Raw genomic sequence first — 21698 nt, 5'->3', positions numbered from 1 at the left:
CACCATCTCCCTGGGGACAGGTGTAGCTGTGCCACCTGCCTGAAGAGCGGCTGGGAAACACAGGGTGCCCAGCCTCTGCAGCCAGAAGTTCATAGCAGGACACTTGGCAGAGGTACTTCYATGAGTCCCCACATTTCAGCCGGACTTTCAATACAGATCACAAGACCCAGACTTAAGTGTACGATGTCCTATCAGCTCACCAAAAGTGATGAATTTGTATTACCTTCAACTCAGGAGCTAGCATCTTTCTATTAATAATATTTTGGCAATGGGGTTTAATTTATTTTGTGAAATGGGATGTAGCTGTTTTAAAGCAGGCACACCGTGAATGAGAGGATGCTCTTTGCCATGCTGTTGTACTTAACAGAAATCTCAATGCTGCTGTGCAATGATTCACCGATTACACTGCTTAAATTCCAGAGATACTACAGAATTCAAATAGAGAGAATACCCATAGGTTATTTCTTTCTTTATATAAATTGCTTTATTTGCAATTTAAAAAAAGCATTGATATAAAATAGCCTTTCAAATTCAGCAGTCGTTTACTTGCTGTGTCAGCAATATGTGTGAAAGAAAAGGCATGCTCCGTAACCTACATTTCAAAGGTCACAGTGCTACTGCTCCAGGCTTCTCAAAACCACAGTTGGAGCCAGCATCATGGTTGGTCTGAAGATTTGGTCTGTCTTGCTGGTTATACTCTACCATTTCTGTCCAAGATGTATCCCTTGTGGAATTTCAACACATGTTGAAATAGGTAAGACATATTCAAAATAAATCTTCTTATTTTTTTAATTGCTTGTCAAGAGAAGTAAGTTCAGATTCAGCTGGAAAGCAGAGAGGAAATACTGTAAAAGTAATGAGCAGTCTACAGCATTTTAAAAATGTGAATAACAGATAGGATAAATGAGTACTTTGATTTTGGAGTTTGAAACTTTACTGTTTTTGTAACTAAAATGCTTGAATTGACTTGGGCTACGTATTTTTCCATCTCCTAAAACACGGGCATTATGTAACTGGAATGTTTTTGTCTGTGAGTCCTACGCAGACAGGGTTTGGTTTGGAGAAAGAAAAGGAATGCTTTAGGCAATTCATGGGATTGCTCCATTTAAACTAAAGAATAACGTGGGTTATTTGGGATAGCTCTATTTTCAAATCACCATGTATTAATTATGCCATACCTGCACAAAGAGATAGAATTCTGTAATGTGTTTGTATCTGTGACTAACATCATGAAAATTTTGTTCAGTGTCTCTTTCTGGTAGGTTGCTCTCTGTAGCCTGAACAGTCTAGGTTTGTAAAACATGAAGGAGAGAACTGAGTGAACTTAAAAATGGAGATGTATTTCTGTTTTGAATTTCTTGTTTGCTTGTGCTATTTTTAGAGTCTGATTTCTTCCGCAGTTATTGCAAGCACAAACATGAGCAGTGTGAGGTTATTCTGAAACAGCTACTCGTAATAACTGAAAATTTAATTGTTTCTTCTGTTTTTGTTTCTAAGTCCATTGCTCAAACACATGGTAAAACATAGGATGTTCCTTCTTTTCAGGTAATTTTCTCAGACATTAAGTACTGAATAAATGCAACTTTGAACAAGTTAAAGGCTGGGATTATTCATGGTGTTTGAGACTGGAATGTGTTCCCTTACTGAGTGTTGTACCCTTGGTTAGCATCCTGGAACCATTTGCTTTTCCTAACAATGTGTCGAGAAACCCATAATAATCTGTAGGAGAAGTCAYGCTTGCCTGAGGTTAGCCAAGTGCGCACATTTCTGCAAGCTTGGGCTCTAATTACCGAGTATGAGCTTCGGAGGACTTCAAACAACAGATTTGCCTCAATAAAGYGTTTGCCAAAAAAAATCTGCAAAGAGAAACAAGCTTACAGATCTGTCCCAAAGCAGTGATTTGTTTTCTAATCAAGGGAGCACATTGCAGCAAACCTGCATTTATAAAATTTAAAGATCTTGGTTGTCTGAGGAGTTGTGTGTACACTGAACTATTGGGTCATAGTTTACAACAAATTCTGTCCATTTGTCTGAAAGTTACACTAAACTGTGATCAGCTCGGATACTGCTAAAATGAGTGCTCTCATTGTTATGCACATACAAGTCTACGACGATAAGATGAAAGTATTTCCAAAATCCAAACACTCAATCCTGAGTGTTCCAGGAAAGCAAACTGTAGAAAGGAATTCCTCTCACTCAAAACCAGCACCAAAGAGATCCTGGACAGATTTTTGGAAGTACTTTTAAAATGGTGAAAAGCTCTGCCTGTTCAGAATGTTGATTGTGTTCAGTGTGCTTGGCAGAGCTGTGCTGTGTCCTACTTGCCATGACGACGCCTGGAGGCTTTCCCTCTGGGAAAGCTCTTTGCCTAGGGGTTCCTGTCAGACTTATGAGGCTCTATGGAACTGTGTGAATCTGCCATAAAATTCCTKGTAAAGATGGAGTTGTAGAATCTGGGCACACACTTGAGTAGTGAGAGAAGTGCGGGGGAGATGTGAGGAAGAAAAAGCAAACTGCTAAACTGAAGCTCTCCCACACTGGAATTAGAGATGTGTGTAGAAATGTCTGAGCCTTAAAATTTTCGATTATTATTTATTATTTTGTTGTTTGTTGTTGTTTCTTTTTGGGTGCAAAACTGGTTTTTAAGATATCTTAACTTATTTGTATAAAGATGATTTAGRTTATTGGGTAAAATTCAAAGTTAAAGATCTTTCAAAACCACACAGTTTTGYCTAGATCTTATTCCAGAATGAAAGGGATTGTTATGGATTTCATGGGGGGAGTTTTTTGTTTGTTTGTTTTGTTGGGGAGTTCTTGGGGGGTTTTGTGACGTGGTTTTTTTTTGTTTTTTTTTTTTTTTTTTTCGTAAGGAACAAATTAAATTCAATCTTTATAAATAGCTTTAGAGACAATGTTGGGTATTTTTAGCATTGTTAGATTATTCCTGGGTTCTAATATTAATTAGGAGGAGACCTCATTAAAAAAAAGTATGTCCGTTCTTTTCATTCACTTTTAATGCTAGCTAAATAAACATTTTCATGGTAAGAGTATCTGCCAATTCAGTGAATAAATAGTGTTATTTACCGTGCTGACTTTAGATTTTTGGTACTTTTCATGTGTGTTAAAAATTAATCAAACTGTTATTCACCCACATTGATTCCCAATGTACCTTTTTTACTGTTAAGGGCAACAGTGAAACTTGACTACAGAACATCTAGAACTTTGTGTTCCGCACTCTGTATGTGCTGGGTGTGGTCCTGTCAGTTCACTGCTGTAGCCCCTTTCTGGACATGGAGAGTTCAATTCCCTGCGATTTCAGCTTGATTGGTCAGCTTGGGAGCGGGGAATTAGAGAGAGACTGAAGATGTGCCGCAGAAAGAGCGGCACATTAACTCTCTAGGCGTGAAAACACTCTCTCACAGGTACATAATTCTGTGGAAATCATGTTTCGTGCATATGGCACTTGGCTTATGTATAAAAATGTGGTGTCTTCTGGTTTTGATAGCACTTCTAACAAAACATGGCCCTGGACACAATACCTGTAAATCAACACTTCAACATATTGTCTTTCAGCACATAGAGCTCTGGAATTTTTCCTTAAGCATGAAGGGAGTGTTAATTATAGACAGGTAGGAAGTGTATTATTGCTTAATTTTRTACACTTTTCTTCTGAATGTTTTTCTTTCTGTCTGCTTACCTTTCTTTATTACTCTCAGTATTATGTGTGTCAATATTGTGCCTAGATGGTATTTTTACCTTTTATATCGAAAAGAATGTGACTTCTTCTGAATATTAATACAAAAATATAGCAATTATACCAATGTGTGCATATAAATACTTTGGTTTCTTGCATGTTTTCCCATCTTTTTTAGTCATATTCTACGCGAGCACTTGTATTAGAAGGATCAGTAGAGGACTTTGGGAAACAAGATTTAATAAACCTAAGCACAGAAAAATAACAACAAGGTTTTGTGCACCACATGGTGTATTTAACTAAGATAGTAGTTGTATTTTTCTGGATATTTAGAATGTATCTTTGATGCTGGCAGTAAAATACAGTTTTGTGCTGAGGAATAGCATTCTAATGCCTTTTCCTTTCCCACCCTTTCCCCAGTTATTACTGAACCACCAAGTTGCATTTCAGGCTGGGAGCATTTATCCTGATGCCTTTTATCCCGTAATCTGCAAGCATGGTAAGAAAAGCTTTGTGAGTCCAGTGTTACAACAACTGTGTTTTTCTGTGGAAATCCTATAGAGTTTAGTAGGGTTGAAAATGGTTATGTTGTAAGACATGGATTGTGCTCAAAAATGCTTTCCTTGGAAAACTATCCACCATTTTTGTTGGAACCTTTCTGTAGAACTTTGTAAAAAATAACACATTTGAAAATGTTTTAGAAAGTAATTATTGGGTAAATATAACTATTTAATGGGTAGGGCAATTTGATAGAAGGATGCTGCTTGACTAAATTRAGTCAGATTACTGAGTACTGAGAGGACAAAGTAATCTTTCTTTTACAAGTCTGAGGGAAGGCCTAAATCTACCTCTGTATTAGAAAGTATTAGTTTCTATCAGATCAGTCAAAAATAGAATAGGAGAATCTAAAAATCCCGCAGCAACTAAATAGTGAAGGACTTGTTGGGGGTGGGTGGACTTATGTTAAGAATAATATCCCAATTTAAAACCCTTCTTTTCCAGAGTTTTGCCTGTTAAAATTCCTGTTGGAAATTAATGTCAGTCTCAGTTTTTCTGCTTGCAGATTAAAAACCTGCACTACAAAATTAACAGTCTTTTGCAATAACTGTAAAAAGTATGTCTTGGCTTGCAGTTGTCTCCTGATTTTTCAGCTCTGATAGATCAACTCTTGATCTAAATCAGTTTCTCCAGCAACATTAAGTCTATAAAACAGCCAGCTTGTTTTAGGCCTTGCAGTAGGATATTTACTCCTGAAATGCTAAATCTGGATAGTGAGCAATTGGCAAATGGGATAAAGTACCTGCCCTCCAGTTACAAGCTATTAGGATTCTTAGGCAAATACCAGAGACAGGGGAGTGGTAAGTACTTTATGTGRAGATATCTGGCCAATTGATTGTTGARGTATTAGTGGAAGTATAAAGTATGAGAAGTAGGTTCTTTTACTGGGCCATGCAAATTCCATTAAATTTGAGATGTACTTAGGATCTTTGTTTTACAGCTAAATCAAACAGTTGCAGCCAAACTTCTCATTGTTTCTCAACACAGGTTGTTGATGCTGCCTGTTTGTTATACCGACCACAGGCTGCCTGATTCATATCCTGATGTGCTCAGTTCACATCCAGATAATCTCTCTGCTCAAGCATTTCATTCTGGTTTTGTCTTCTGTCACTGTTCTTGGTTTTCTGCCTGACTCTGCCAACTTCTTGTCCCGCTTGCTTTGTTTTCACGACTGATGTTCTCCTGGGATTTTTTTTTTAATTCCTACTTCAGCTTGGTTATTTCTATCTACCTTGTCTTTCCCTTCTAACCGTTCTGACCTTTGCCTTATACCAGGCCAGAGCCTCTCTATCTGCAGCATCCAACCTTCATTCCTTCACTAATTTTGGAGTCCATCTTGCCTTGTTAGAGTTGGAACACTTGTCAGCAGTCTCCTTAGTCAATGTGGAACAAATGGGTACCTCTGCAGACTTGAGCTGTTTTAACTCAGTGTGGTTAGATCAAGAACAAAGGCATCCAGAACAAAGCCATCCAGACTGCCTTTCTGGGCAAGAGACAAACTTAGATGCAGAAGGCTGCTCTGAGTTTGGCATAGCAAATACCATCCTTCTGTTATCTAGTTTAGCTGCACTGTAAAATGTCAAAAGGCCAGGAGCTAACTGAATTACCCCCAAGGACTACTCTCTCAGTGTTTAATCTACCCTAATATTGTGCAGTTTCACACGGATGTGTCAACAAACACATACTCTGACTCYAAGAGTAATGATGGTCTGAAAAATCTCCTGCCTACCTTCTTGTCCCTTAGAGAATTTAACATTGTACAGCTTGGTCTCTCTATGTCAACATCCCTTTGCACTTAGCTTTATGTCGGTACACAGAAATTTTTAGACACTACACAGTGTTTTCTGCCTAAATTCAAGTGAGAGTAGTAACTGTTTCTTCAAAGAAAACCTGATTTTTTTTTTTTCGCTTTCCTCTCTTTTTCTCCTCCTACACTGACTGTATCTTGGCTAGTTTGCCTTTCTGTTGAAACTGGTGGCGATAATGATGACATAGCCCTTCTCTGGCCTGTGGAAACTGATACCTGTCAGAAAATGTGATATGTTGAKATGGCTGCCATTCCCAACAGCTTTTCTGCTGTACAAGAGGTTGCATTGATTTAATCAATAGCTTCTCTGTTAGGTCTGTTTATCCTCTCTGCTGGGAGGTAGCTTTTCATTGTACTGCACCTACTTACAGGCAAAGAAAAAAGGAGCAGRCACAAAATTTTCACATGCTTCAAACCAAAATCATAGAAGGTAAATCTAGTATCTGTTTTGATAGTATAAATCACATAAAAATAAGTCTCTTTTGGCTCTTATCATTATGTGGATTGCAAAATGTATCATCTATATGATATGAAATTGAACAAAAGTTTGTGGGTTTTTTAATAGAGAAAACCCTTTCTTTTCCTTTTTTTCTTTTCCTTTTTACTTTTCCATTTTCCCCCAAAGAATAAATCAAATAATTTTTGATATAATTTTTTTGATATAATTATTTTGATATAATTTTATTGCAATAGGAATGTTCCATGATGTGTCTGAAGACACTCACTGGTCACCATTTCTCAAAGCAAGTATTGACTACATCAGAAGAAATTATCCTCAGCCTTGGGATGAGGTAAGGCCATTTGATTAACTTTTACTTTGTTTTCAACTGTTTTCTTCACCTTCACTAGTTGCAATTTCATACCTTGTGAGGCGTAGAAAAGGTCCAGCATTTTTTATTTAAGTCTCTGCTTAAATAGGAGCACTTGAAATCCTGTCTTCATCTTTACCATATAAAAAATTTACAGTTTCCATATAAAGTCTGTTTATCTCCACTGTAGTCTGGTGCTTATGATATATTTCATAGGTCCAAACTTTTAAATGTGATTGGTGGTCTTGCATTTCTATGAGATCTGGTTGAGGGTTTGTTATTTAAAAACCAGATATCTTTTAGAACTCTCACTTGTGAAATCCTGGACTTAGTTCCTGATTTGCTCTTGTTTGTGGTCTGTGAGCTGCGTAGGAGGAAAGGAAAAACAATTTGTCAAAAGTGAGAATGCAGAGGAATGTGTTTCTCTCCTCTGTGTGCCAACACAACACCATGGTAAGTGAGGAAGTTCTCTCCTCAGAAGTGAAGTCCAGGAAAACAATTTAGTACGTTTAACTTGAAGTATGCAAATTACCCTCACATCAACCATGTAATTCTATGGCCTTGGACTGTATAAAATCTTAAAGCTTCTCAAGGTGCAAAAGATTAGCCCAGCATTAAGAAATAAGTGGTCAGCACTTTGCCATGGTAAATTCTTGGATTGCAAGAGTTTCTCACCTATATCCTTAATATTGGATAATGGATATGCATAAAACGCTAAGGTATTCTTAAAGACTGGAGTAAAATGATTGGTGTTACTACAAATGCATTGTTTTTGTGTAGGCTACRGAGAAGTTGGTGGCTTTCCTGTTTGGAATTGCTTCACATATGGTGGCAGATGTTAGCTGGCACAGCCTGGGCATTGACCAAGGATTTCTAAAGGCCATGGGAGAAGTAAGCCTGTATTATTTTACTTACTGATACAACTGGATTTATTGGAATGGATAGCTTTGCTTTGCACTGTGGTGGGGAGGAAAGAGAAAAGAGAAAAGCTGAGCCCTGTTTCAGGAAGGTTTTTTTTTGTAGAGACACAATGCCACAAACTTCATAAGAGTGAAGTTGGTGAAGTTTGGGACCTGTAAACATTAGGGCTGCTTGGAGAGTTTGTTTCTGCTCATATTAAARGAAACAGGCAGTTCTCTTGTTTTTCTCTTTCTCCAGATTGATTTTCATGGTTCATACTCAGAAGCTCACAGTGTTGGAGATTTTGGTAATGTTTCTGTTTGCCAATCATAGATCCTTGTACTGAAATAACTAACTAGTCCTCTTCAAAACCATTGAAGATGGTTTGATTGAATTGGTTGATTCTGGCTCTTATCCTGTGCTATGCAGGAGCTAAGAGTGACATATGGACACTGTATTCTTGCCCTACCCCTTGGCTTTCAAAGCCCTCCTGTACCCGTCCCCATACTCCAGATTTCAGGAGTATATGGACAYTTGGATTGAAGCCAAAATGCAAACCAAAGGATGCTAAGATTTARATGGAGTCACTGCTTTGATTTTAAATTCTACATTATTCTCTGGAGGTATAAAATGTGCAGCATACTTTCAGGTGAAGCATTTGTGTATTCTAAATACATGGCTGGAAGATCTTCCATATAAATGTATATAACAGAGCCATACATAGCTTCATCCAAACTGTTATCCATGATACATACTTAACAGATTTTGTTTGTTGGGCTATGTGGGTTTTTTCATTCTTTCATCCTCAGGAGGAGATGTAGTGAGTCAGTTTGAGCTGGACTTCAGTTACCTGGCATCAAGTTGGTAAGATAATGAGGTTTCCTTCTTTAAATATTTAATTTTTATTCTGTATAATAATATGTAATACAATCACATATAATATCACATACTTCTGTATTAATCTGTTTTAACMAAATGCTGTCCTTCTTTATTTTTCTTTCAAAAGAAACCCTTTCAACCATTTTAAATGTTGTAAGTTTGGCATTTTTAATATGCATATTTACTGTTCCCTGACATAAAAAAAAACCTGGAAGAACAGAAGAGAGTTTTATGTATAGGAACACAGAAAAAAGGTTAAATTACTTATCTCTAAAGTTGTRAGTAGTTGTATATAAATAACTTGTGAAAACCTGGAATGTCCTAGCAGCTAGTTAAATAACTCAGTTAAGTGGCAATCTAAGTGGGATTTATTTAAAGTTTTGGAAGTTGAGAATGTTGAATTCACAGTTTTAAAAGCATAAAAGTGAGCAGAAGATTTAGATAAATACAATTGTATGTGCAGTCCTGCCCTTTCTGGCATTTGTAAATCTTCATGACCTTAGGTAGACTTCTGAAATTTAGAATATTTTATAGGGTRCTGTCATTACAAGAACTGTAATCTGTTATTGGGTGATACAGAACATATGTTGTAGCAATATATTCTTTTTATTTTTAGGTATGTACCTGTCAAAGACCTAGCAGCTATCTATAAGGAATTTTATGGAAAAGAGATCATAACTGAGAGCACAATTGCTGAATGTACTCTTCTGCTGTTTTTTGAACTGTAAGTTTAATATCTCTGCCTGGGTTTTTGTTAGTGAAATATATGTAGGAAAATGATGATACGCATATTTGAAACACCTTACTCATTGGTGTCAGCAATATCAATTCCCTCCTAGACCCCAAAATCACAGAATATCTGAATTTTTTTAATGACTAGAATTCAAAATTGGACTGCTTAATGACTGTTAAATTAAYACCACAGATGGTGAATCTTGGCTATTCAATGCATTTATACATTTAATGTATTTATGCCTATTTATTTGAGAACAGCTGTGTCTTCAAATTCCATTGCTCTGTGGTGACTTAGTAATATAATTGTCATGTACTGAAGGAGTGTCTAGATACATGCCTTATCTACACTTCATGTAGATCCCTTCAAGTCCAAGAATAATTCAAAAAAGACTTTGGATATCTGGCACTGTCTGCTTTTGAATATCCTGAACAGCTTGGCTGTATCCTGTATTTCAGTTAAGTATCAACAGTCACACAGCATTTACAAAAACTGTGAATCTTTCAAAATTAAGGACAATTAAGTTTATATTGTTACTTTTTACATTACAACTTTGAAATATATTAACAACCAACACAGAAATGTAATGACTAGCACAGTATTTACCATATAGGACTCTTGAACTGTTTAAATAATTAAATACTAAATGAAGCAAGTTTTATTTCTGAAGTTTGTATTTTTTTTTCAGGCACGGAGAAAGGCTTCTTGTTGGCAAGGTTGGTTTTCTGTTTTCTTTATAAAARTGAGCATATAGCATGGAGATGATGGAATCCATCTTACTGAGTATGGTGCTTGTCTCTTAGCTTTTTCCAACATATGCTAGTAAATCTCCATTTCTGGTGGAGAAGTTCCATGAATATTTCCTTGGAGGAGTGGATGACATGGCATTCTGGTCAAACAACATTTTTGAGCTGACAAGCCATATGCTGGAGCATGGAACCAGGTATAATGTGTGTRTCCTGAACTATGAAACACAGCAGTCAAATGCTGACACCCACTTAATTGTTCTTCTTAAGGCAGGTTCTTTCCTAGAAGAAGTGCTGACCTTTAGGTCKTCACTTGGACAAAGGGATTTCCATGTCTGTCTTTTACCCGGGTGCACAGGATTATGCGGGACTTGAGTCTGCACTTGTTACGTGTTCACACTCCTTAGCCCTGGCAAGCCTCTGGCATGCCCAGCTGGTACTTAGCAGGGAAAATTTGGGRCATTCTTTAGGACATACTCAAGGGTTTGCTTAAATGTTGCATAGCCATGCCCTGAGGTTCTGCCTGGACTGGCAGTCTGGGCCTGCAACTTCTGGCTGCAGCCATGAATCAGCAAAGACGTCCCTTTTGAGGCGAGGTGAGATATGACCTTCAGATACTGAAGGCAAATAGGATTAGAAAGAGTAGGATTATCTATGCTAGTGTTTAAACTCAGTCTTCTGCTCACAATTTCTTATTTTTRGAGAAGTTTAACCTTGTACAGCTCTCTTAAAAATGTAACCTTTCTGTAAATAATTTTAGAGGACCAACAGTGGCAATCCATCCATTTATATGGAAAATAWCACTGTTGCTGTTTTGGGAAATTATGTTTGAAATACAGAATGGCACAATCTGCTACATTCCTTAGTCCGGAATGGCACTTTCATTAAAAACACTTTAGATTCCTAGAGATAACAGGGCATGCTACAGTATGTTTCCTTCAAGAGTTCCATAAAGACGTGATATTCACACAGACCTGATCAAGGTCATCAAATAAATATTATAGGGGTTTCTGAGGGTTATGATGATCCTCTGATTTTGATTTTCCTGAGAAGACTAATGACTTATAACAGAGGAATTAGTAAGGATAAATGTTGTCTTTTTAGTTTCACTCCTGTTGTGGTAAAATMTTTAAAGCACATTCTGTGTATTTTTCTTTAGTGGCTGCTATCTCCCTGAGAACCCTCTGTTTATAAACTGCACAGAGGAGCAGAAGGACAACCACATGTAAGTACAGCTTTCATGTTTTAAAGCTTTAATGATGAGAGTCTTTTGATAATGTGGACTAATGTGAGCTATTGAAAATTAGACATATTTTGGGTTATCTTTTTGTGTGTGAATTTGAGATTCTTTTAGYATTATTACCTAAGTTTTGTGTAAAGGAACTGTGCAGAACCTAAGAAAGACTTTTACCTCAAGTTATTAGTTCAATTATATTAATTCTTGTCACTGTCTTCTTTRTTTTAGCAGAAACAAACAATCAAAACACGAACATCATAAGAATACAACTTCTTTGTTTACAGAAACACTTGAGAGGAATATAAACTATACAGAGAGAGGAGTTCAATTCAACATGCAGCCTTGGGCAACAGTAAGTGAGAAGTAACAGATGTGTCAGGTAAAATTCAACTCTATATAAAATTGTTTTCATTTCTGTCTGAAATGCTGTGCAATGGAGCAGGGTCTCTGGATRTTGACAGTAGCTGACTTCATGGACATTCCAGTACCATTGTTAATCTATATATGTACATCATAAATACTCAATTTTTACACTTTGCTAATTAGTTAGAACATRTCCTGCAGTGCCAAAAATGACAAAACATATATTTAGTATTTACATTTTACAGACATAGGATTACTTTTTTTGGGTTAAGAACTCACAACAAAGCATAGCAGTGAATAACTAGTAGTGCTCCCCTTAGAGCATAYAGATTTTTGTCTTTCTACAATGGTGCTTATGATCTGAGTCAGACTCCTCTTAAATCCATGTGGTGATTCCCATTGTTGGTGACTTGGTTTTTGAGGTGGCCCGAAACGTTCTAGAGTTTCAACCTGTGKTTTAACCATTCTTGTGTTTCTATTATTTTTATTTCAGAAATCCCTCCGCTTGATAAACCATGCTTTTAAAACCAATGTCTGGAGACCWTTAGAAGCTACACATCAGAAATCTTCTAAGTACATCTCCAAGCCAGCAGCTTCATATTTTCTGACTTCACCCTATGCTAGGCTTGGATGGTTGGTACTTTTCTTCATCCCACCTCCCTCTTAATTTCTGAAAATTTTAACTACCCATCAAAATATTGTTGTTGATCCTTTGGATACTCTTTAAAGGTGACAGTGCAAATCAATTAGTGGTACAAATCTGATGTAATGGCTTATATTGTTCTCCAGAACAGCAAGTTAACCCATAAGATTTTTCTTTCAGATGTTGATCAAGCTCAGAATGGAAGGAACCCACATTAGAACYAACATTGGCTCTAGTTCTGAACAGTATAGGATCGTTGCTACCTTCTTTTGGTTGTTGGTTGATGTTTGTGCAAAATGACTTMATTCCAACATGTTACTGTGAGACTTGTAATCCTTTTGCTTATCTCCTGTTAAGTCCATCAATTAAATCAGATGATGAGTTTAAAAGATATTTAATTTCCTTTTTTTGTATTCTTTATCATATGCAAGCAGCCCTTTTTCATTCTCCTTGATCTGATTGCGCTCATAGGTGCCTTATATCAGTAARAAACAGTTCCTACATATCTCAAATGCATTAATGGAGTATGAATCTTAAAGACTGTTCTTATTTAATTCAAGAAAACACAAATAAATATATGGTATAAAAATGCTGTGTATGTTTTTACAAAACAATATGAGGAAACACAGGTCTTGGTTTATCTAAATTAAAATKATTTTTTTCCACTAATGTTGTTGTAGTCAGGAAACTAATGCTGATTTTGTTGGCTCCCTTGCTGTACAGGGCAATGATCTCAGCTGACCTAAACCAGGATGGATATGAAGATCTGGTGGCTGGAGCACCAGGGTACAGCACCATGGGCCATGTTCAGATAGGAAGGGTGTATGTGGTCTATGGCAACCAGTCAGGTTTGCCACCAGAGGACATGGATCTGGATAGGAAAGCTGACCAAGTACTACACAGTCATCAGGTAAGGGGTCAAGTCAGGTATTTGTCACTTAGTTTTTTTCACCTGAAAACAGGTGAATTTTGACTGACTGATGGTATCATTAATGTGTGTRTATATTATTCCTGAAATACTCCTCCTGATTAAAAATGTAATATGCTTTTCAAGAAAAATAATCATTATCAGAGTCCCAGGAACAACTGAAACAATAGTGATRTGAGGGTTCATTTTCATTACTGTGCCAGGTAAGTATTAGACCATGAAGTGCCCTTAAATAAATCTGAGGTAGTGGCTCTGTAAGTCACAGTGTAACTCATTCTGGCCCCTGCATTTAAGAAAATATTGTATTTCCTGTCCTTTTTAATCTAAAATTATTAATTTGATATGTTTCAATTCCTTTTAAGCTATTAATTTCATTAATTGATAACTTGTCCCCAAATCACTGTGTTTCTAGTAAAAGAATTGAAAGAGAAATTGTGATTCAACATGATGGTAGCTGGTTTGTAAGCAAGAAGCAAGAGCAAATAACACTTATGTGTATTAAATATGATMCTCTGTAGAAAATACCTTTATTCACAAAGAAGGTAATAGGGAGAAATGAGATACATTTCCTTTTWATCTGTTTCTGTGGTTAAAAACTGTGGAGTAACAGCTGCTGTCTTCTTACAGAGTGTTTTAGCGGTTCACTGTTACAACTCTCTCAACAGGAAAGACCATAAGCTTAACATCAATGGTGCACTGGGCTCAGAAGMGGAAATAGCAAAGCACCAAATTATGTTCAGTTGTCCTTCATTTTAACACTTCTMCATTGTCAGACACAGTTGACTTTGAGTTAGTGTGTTGGCATAGGGCTTATTATTTAGGAGAAAAAGAATTGTTGGRATAGATTTTTGTCATCTGTTTCCAGTTCTTCCCTCTGCAAATTTACTTACTGGTTTTGAGTTGAAAACATGAGAGCAATCCCTTTTCTTTAGCCTTCAGGAAGATTTGGTTCTGCCTTGGCAGTCCTGGACTTCAATGAGGATGGAATGCCAGATCTGGCTATTGGAGCACCTTCTGTGGGATCTCAGTCTCTTACTTACAAAGTAAGCTACAAACATGGGTTTGTTGGATTTTTTTTTTTTCCTAACTCTCCAAACTGAATGTTTTTATTGATACATGTTTTTTTAAATATTGAAATGAGAGAGGGAATTTGTGTTGTTGCTCAAGGTGACATTGTAATTTAAGCACAGAAGTTTATAATCTTTCTTGGTACTTTTGACTAGAGCAGTGACAGTTACCTGTATTTCTCTTTCAGTGGTCTTTTTGCACATTAAAAATCCAAACCAGATTGCAATTTTGCAGCACTAATGTGCTGGAAATGTAAGGGGCCTTTCATGAAATATAAATGTACCCTTTTTATTTAGGAACAKAGAGTCTCAAATGGACCTCAGGGATCAATGAGTTTTGTCATATACTGTCACAGGCCAACAAATAAAATGTGATATGAACACAGACACACTTGCTAAAATAATCATGTTATGGAGCTTTGACGACTTGCAGCTTACCCAATAAACCCATATAATTGTCCCTTAGTATTTTCAGACCATGCAAATTSAGATGTAAAATGTTTTGATTTAAATGATATCTGTTAAGCTTAAATCTCTTCAGAATTTAAATGCTAATTTAGCTGGAAAATTGTGTGCATCTGTTGTTCCTGGCACTGTTTGCTATTGCATTAAATAATAATTAACAACATTTGAGCCACCTTAACGTGTATTAGGAGTGTAAATGTACACTATACTGCCCTCGCTCCTTACACAGAGTATGATGAAAATGTACTTCTCTAGTTTGTTGCTTTGGTTACAGCAGTACCCATTACGAGTGGATATTCTTAGGTTTGGCGTGGGAAAGAAAGTATTATGAGAAGCCTCTGAGAGGAAAAATGAAGTTGTATGAATAAGCTTTGAAGAACTCTTCCACTCCTTGTGATTTGCCTTGGATTTAATACTTGGTACTCATGCTGTATTTGCTTTTCCTGCTGTTTAGGGTGCTGTGTATGTCTACTTTGGCTCTGAGGCAAGAGGCTTCGCATCTCAGCCAAACATTACCATAACTTGTCAGGTACATTGGTAATACAATATCTTGTTTATACTATCTTATTAGTATAAGATAACATAGGGCTGCACAGGCATGAGATGAGATAAAGGGGAGAAGAGCTTATGGGCTTWAAAAAAAAATAAATCTATCCTACCATTGCAAGGAAATTTAGAATTATAGGGATGGAGCAAGCAGGTGCTTGCCTAGATTGGTTGTATATGGGAAAGACATTTGTGCCTCAGTGCAGGGACACAGCAGAGTGAATAGAAAGGTGCATAGCCCTCAAAACCAAAAAAAAAAAAACAAAAAACAAAACACCAAAAACCCCCACCCAAACCAAAAACCCCCACCCAAACCAAACAAAAAATCAAAGAAAACAAAACTGAAGCCAGGGAGTGGGAGGGTAATTTTGTTGGAAGCAAAGTTAGCTCTTTAGAATTAAGTTGCCCTTTTTTGCTACAGAATTGGTGGTTTCAGTTCTATTTCAGGCTTAAACTAACTGTTTATTGCAGTATTCCTACTGTAATCTTGGTTGGTCCCTCCTGGCAGCTGATGTTGATGGGAATGGAAATGCTGATCTGGTTGTGGGCTCTCCGTATGCACCCGGTGGTGGGAAGCAGAGAGGATTTGTGGTTGCATTTTACTCTCATTTCAACAGGAGTGACCAAGGTAATATTTGTTAAGTAGATTAACTCTCCCATACTTTATGTGACTGTTCCTTTGTTCCTAATTAATCATAGGATAATTCAGGCTTGAAGTGATTTCAGAGGGTGTCCAGCCTCCTACTCAATAAGGGGTAGCTGTGAAGCCAGACCAAATTGCTCAGGACTTTGTCCAGTTGTGTCTTAAAACCCCCAGTGATAGAGATTTCACAGCCACTCTGGGCAGCTGTTCCACTTCTTGGCAGTCTTCATAGGGGAAGAAATCTCTTGTTACAGCCAGTATGCATCTTGTTTCGATTTATGTTCATTTCTGTTGTCCTTCCACCACGCATAGTGACCTCATAGGCACGGAAAGCATGGAACATCCCTACTAAGTTTGCTCCAGTTTATCAATATCTTTCTTGGAAAGATGTAATCATGTATTATAGGTGTGATCTAGGGAAAAATCACTAATCTCACTCTCTTTGCCATGTTCCTGCTTATATAGTCTGGGACACCACTGGCTGTCTGCTGTTGGATCCTCACACTAAGCTCTCTGCCTAGGGCCTTTTCCACAGGGCAGTTCCCCAGCTGTATCACTGCAAGGACATCCCTTTTCCCATGGTCAGGCTTTGCATTCATCCTCACCAAATTTTGTGAGGTTCCTGTCAACCTGTTACTCCAGCCTGCCTGTGTGCCTCTGAATGGGATACCCCCCTGCAATCTTCTGTTAACTGCCAGCTTCACAAAAGGGCATCTTGTTGGCTTGTCTAAATCATTTATAATAAAGTGTCAAACAGGAWGAGTCTAAAGATTGATCCCTTAAGGCACTCCACTTGTTGCAGGCATTCAGAGAACAACACACTGTTCTCTGCTCTTGTCAGGGTGATCATCTCAACCAGGTTTTTCCCATCTGGTTTTCCATCCATCCAGACTGCAATGTCCCAGCTTGGATGCAAGAACATTGTGGGAAATTGTGTTGAAAAACCTGTTGAAGCAATGGATTCAACTATGTATTGTCATTCCAGGGTAGGCTCCCTGCTATTTCTTGGAAAATTGCAAATGAACCTCAGCTAATGAACCTTTATCATTCTGTACATTTCTTCATGCAGCTAAAGAGGAATGTTACAAGTGAATATTGTTAATGAGTACAGGTGATGAGGTTTCTTGTGAATGAGGRAGGAAATGTCATATATGGAACTAAATAATAAAGTTTATTCAAGATCACATAATTGAGATTTACAATAATGTTTAATTGATGTTTAATCCATGTACATTAGAAACCACAAGAACATGAGTTTCAAAACACTGCTAACTAACATTTTTGTAAAACTAAAGCACAGAATGAGTTATTTAAATTATAGCCAAAATTATGTGAAGCTCTCCAGCCCAGCACCCTTGAAGAATTACAAGTTCTGATAAACAGTAAGTAGTTTAGGGCAAGCTAGACTGGTAGCTTTCACGTACTTCGTGTAGGCTATTGGAAGGATAGAGAAACAGGCTATGTCAAAGAAAATCTTCCACCAGCCAGTACAGTTACAGGGAGAGCAAGTGAAGTCAACAATTACTGGTGCCATGTCATGGACAGTGTAACTGCACAGAGAACCTTGTCATTGGATGAATCAGTGGAGGATTGCAAATGGATGTTTCAGTGCCAAGGCACACCAATATTTAACTCTTTTTTCTGGTCTCTCAGGACTTCTGTCAGTACAAGATGCCAACTGGATTGTGGAGGGGGAAAAAAACTATGCTTGGTTTGGATTTTCACTTGACAGCTGCCAGCTGGAGAACATAACATTACTGCTGATTGGTAGCCCTACATGGAAAAACTGTTCTAGGTATGTTGTATGTGACAGCTTGCTATCTCCTTCATTCTGATGTACTTCTGTAAAGTTTAAGATTTGCAGTAGATTAGACTTCCAGCTTTTTAGGGTTTCCTTTTTGTTCTGCTTAGAATATTTTTATTAAATTCATATTTTTTATGTCTTCGCCCTTCCTTATGAAGACAAGTGTCTTTAGACCCTCTCTAAGGCGGGTTTTTGTTATTTACAGACACTAAAGGATTTCTTGGGTTTTCTTGGGGAGGGAGAGGGGCCACAAAAATGCTGATGGGTAAGCATGCCTTAAATAATCATATGGATACTTATTACTTTGAGATAGGATTTTTTAACGCAAATTAAACATGAAAATATATTGAGTGGTAAAACAATGGATAAACAGACSAATTCTGCACTCTAAATATTGTGTAATTAGTTAGAACAAGTATGGGAAATACTAAAATACATTTCTAGAATTTGTCAGGCACTATTATTCCAAAGTAAATGAGGAAAACATACAAAACTATGTTGTTACTTAAATATATTTTGTATTGTAGTTCAAGCTGCAATCCCCTCTTGTCGGATGTCAGACAAAATGTTGGGAAGGTGTATGGGTATAACCCACCAAGTACAGAGCGCTTGTTTGAGATAACTGGAGACAAGGTAAGGCTCCTTCTTCAGTACGGGACCTTCTGAATAATTTGAAGTAAAGTGACATTCTGTAGAAATTACATAGGTGTTTTAAAAATCTAACAGGAGATGAGCAGAATGGGTTTGTCTCTGGCCAGTGGTGTGATGTCTGTAGMTGGGAACACAAGGAAAGTTTTGGTGGTGGGTGCACCTACTGCAGGTACGTCCTGAAAATTTGAGACCATTTCTGCTTTAAGATGTTTGTTTCTGTATGACCAGAGAAGAGACACAACTTTTAAGTTAGAAAAAGGACCTTTAAATTGCTGTGTAAATAAAAAAAAAAAAAACAACAAAACAAAAAAACAGAAATCACTGTAATCATTACTATGTGCCTTAACTTCAATGGGTCTTCTTCCTTCCTTAAAATGGGCTTAATAGCATTACTACTTTGCATTATATATGTAACAATGATATGCTGATAGACTGCATATTTCTTGGAATTGAAACAACACAGTGTTTTGTCCTCATTCTGGCAGTAGACAGTAAGGAATTGGGAAAGTCAAAATGCAGAAGTCTATCTTAAATGCAGTTCTCCTATGGTACTATGACTAATAGATTTTTTTTCCTATGCTAATTAATGTTGATCCCATATAATGTTTGATGTTATTTGTCACATGAATTTTGTCCATTTTATGTAACACCAATATTACTGCTCTTAACATATTGTAAGTATTAAACCTGAGTTCTTATGTCTGATGCTCAACATCTGTTATTCCTTTTTTTTCTCCCAGACAGCCTGTCTAGGATTTTATTTATGTCCTCAGTGCTGCATCAAGCTGGACTGGCTCTAGTGTATGACCTGTCAAACAGCACCAAGCCTTCTTTGCTCAGTATATTCAGTGGGGACAGGAGATTTTCTCGTTTCGGAGGAGACATATACTTGAGTGATCTGGATAATGATGGGCTAGGTAAAGCTCGATTAATCTAAATCAGATGTGAAGTGTTTAACTTTTGGCAACAGGGAGACCAGTCTCCTATATGTCGCTGCTGGCATATATGCTTGCTGGCCAAACAGCAACATAAAATAATAGATACAAAAACACACAAAAGTGGGTGAAAAAAACAGAGAGAAAGAAGAACTTTATTGGGGGACAAGCCTCTTTTATCCATTTTAGCAACCAGAGTATACATTTGTGTCAAACATACATTGGTTAAGAGACAGCTGTTTAATTARTAATCAGAACATAATTGGTGAGTTTGCAAAAGCTACAGTATTAGTAATGTTTATAATTTCCAGCCACCTGCRTTATCAWTTCTACATTCCAATCTCCTTTTCTCAACAGTAGCCAAGGATGCGGCATTCCTCCTYCATGTAGGSTGTTAACACTCCCTTTCTTTTCCCAGGCCTCAGTCATACACAATAATGGGCTGAGTTTCAGAACTCAGCCACTTTTTTCCCCCACACCTATATATTCATAAAAGTGCTAAACAAAGTCTGCTTTCCCAATTGAATTGTACCAGTATTCATTGTGATTTACGGAGAGGCCTGAAACTCCAAGCAACTCAGCCAAAAATTGAAACATTTTAGTTGTCATCATTAATAGGAATCGTGRCATGTAGAAGCATGTAAATGCCAGCTCTCCCATGTTTTGGTGCACCATTAATTCAGTTCTGCTGTCTTATGTCCTCTTTGTAATATATGCAGATGAAATGATTGTGGCATCCCCATTGCGAGCTAACGGTGTCACTTCAGTCCTGTCTGGTGGGGCGGCTGGCCGTGTTTATATTTACAGTGGCAGACAGGCATCCTCAGGGAATGTGACAGGCCACTGCACATCATGGACATCTCCCTGTCCTGAGGACTGGGTAAGAATAAATGAAAATGAATTCTGGACAAGAGTTTAGAATGATAGCAAATTAATTACATCCAGAACAAATACCTAGTGTGTTCACACKTGGTTACAGAAAACAGGTTTACTCAGTTTCTGAATCTCTGCAATTTGGCTCCTCCTATTCATTCTTAAATTACTTGGCTGTTTAGGAGTCAGGGTTATCATACTGGTCTTCTACTCTCCTAGCGTGGTTCCCTCCACTGACTTTTTGTTTCCTTTTTTTTTTCTTCTTCAGGCACAGTATGTTCTAATTTCTCCTGAGGTAAGTAATGAGAAAACAAACTACTGAGAAACTAAAAAGTCCTAGTTAAAAAAAAACCAAAAAAAACTAGCAGTATTATAACCAGCAATGTTATTTTACAGGAACTATCAAGATTTGGGAGTTCTGTTATCACTGTGAAATCTGAAAGAAAGGTGAGAAAAATTACTGTTGTTGGTTGTTTCAAAACATCCTTCTACTTCACTTGCATATACTAGCTAACACGTCCCATGTATCTTAGACATTTTTAGAAGTCTTAAGTTCTTTGCACAGTTAATTAAGTCACTCTCTGAACTGATAATGAAACCCATTTTATAGGCTGATGAGCTATGGAGTAGCCAAAATTTTGGCACATGAATTAAAAGAGATTACTTTAAATCGGCCTGAAATCTAAACTGCCTAGGAGTTTGCTGAAATGTTCTGTGGTAGGTGTCTTCTGGCTTTACWGTTCATGTCAGCCTGTATGCAAAGTGGATGTGCAGCAAGGGAACAAACCAGCTAGGCACCCAAACCCATCCTTCTCGTTTAGTCTTTAGACTTGCTGTCCTGGCTATCACTTGCAGTGAAGGCCATTCATATGTCACGTTTCCAAGGATAAAGAGGTCCAGTACTTACCTAAATGGTTTAGGATGTGTTGGTGTACCTGTTCCTCTTTGATCCCCTTGGATGCCCAGTTTTTTCCAAATGCCAATTGCACATTTGTATGATGCACTGAGGAGCCTTTTTTTCAGCTGGAAGGTTACTCAGTGCTTGTTCAGCTGAGTTCTAATGTTCTGACATCACCTTCATGAACACTGGGGTTCTCTGTGTGAGTACAGAGGAAGCCTCAGTACTAGGTTGAGGAGGTCTTCAGCTAATTGCTTGACGTCTTGTGTTAAAACATGCAATGCAAAAACCCCTGGAAATGTAAATTCTTGTCAGCTAGGTTAGGGTGCATAATCCAACACCTGAAACACACGCACTGCTAAATTCATGTGAGGCCATTCTCCAAACAGTTGTGTTCTGTTGCCACGGCACCAATTTAGTTGACACTCCAGCTTCACCAGTATTGATTTTAGCCCTGATAGGCAGCTTATATTGGCAAGAGACTGACTTCATTTGGTTCCAGCTTGCTCCAGTTCCCCA

General features: G+C 37.5%; 1 protein-coding gene across 1 annotated transcript in view; it reads left to right on the top strand.

The window, feature by feature from the left end:
• Positions 1-595: 595 nt before the first annotated feature.
• GPLD1 (glycosylphosphatidylinositol specific phospholipase D1) overlaps positions 596-21698 on the top strand; it is a 23431-nt gene continuing 2328 nt past the window's right edge. Inside the window, exons 1-24 of the mRNA XM_057376719.1 lie at positions 596-754; positions 3574-3629; positions 4115-4193; positions 6753-6850; positions 7649-7759; positions 8027-8075; positions 8578-8632; positions 9264-9371; positions 10069-10096; positions 10184-10323; positions 11286-11351; positions 11595-11715; positions 12220-12359; positions 13093-13279; positions 14230-14340; positions 15284-15358; positions 15847-16003; positions 17672-17813; positions 18350-18455; positions 18549-18642; positions 19214-19390; positions 20128-20288; positions 20550-20576; positions 20678-20728. Of these exons, the coding sequence (XP_057232702.1) occupies positions 658-754; positions 3574-3629; positions 4115-4193; positions 6753-6850; positions 7649-7759; positions 8027-8075; positions 8578-8632; positions 9264-9371; positions 10069-10096; positions 10184-10323; positions 11286-11351; positions 11595-11715; positions 12220-12359; positions 13093-13279; positions 14230-14340; positions 15284-15358; positions 15847-16003; positions 17672-17813; positions 18350-18455; positions 18549-18642; positions 19214-19390; positions 20128-20288; positions 20550-20576; positions 20678-20728 (2436 nt within the window). The 5' untranslated portion in view covers positions 596-657. The remainder of the gene's footprint in view (positions 755-3573; positions 3630-4114; positions 4194-6752; positions 6851-7648; positions 7760-8026; positions 8076-8577; positions 8633-9263; positions 9372-10068; positions 10097-10183; positions 10324-11285; positions 11352-11594; positions 11716-12219; positions 12360-13092; positions 13280-14229; positions 14341-15283; positions 15359-15846; positions 16004-17671; positions 17814-18349; positions 18456-18548; positions 18643-19213; positions 19391-20127; positions 20289-20549; positions 20577-20677; positions 20729-21698) is intronic.

Source organism: Malurus melanocephalus, unplaced genomic scaffold, assembly GCF_030028575.1.
Source record: "Malurus melanocephalus ecotype Western Australia unplaced genomic scaffold, MMel_1.1 scaffold_288, whole genome shotgun sequence".
Taxonomy (NCBI): domain Eukaryota; kingdom Metazoa; phylum Chordata; class Aves; order Passeriformes; family Maluridae; genus Malurus; species Malurus melanocephalus.
This window is presented reverse-complemented; position numbering and strand designations above follow the sequence as displayed.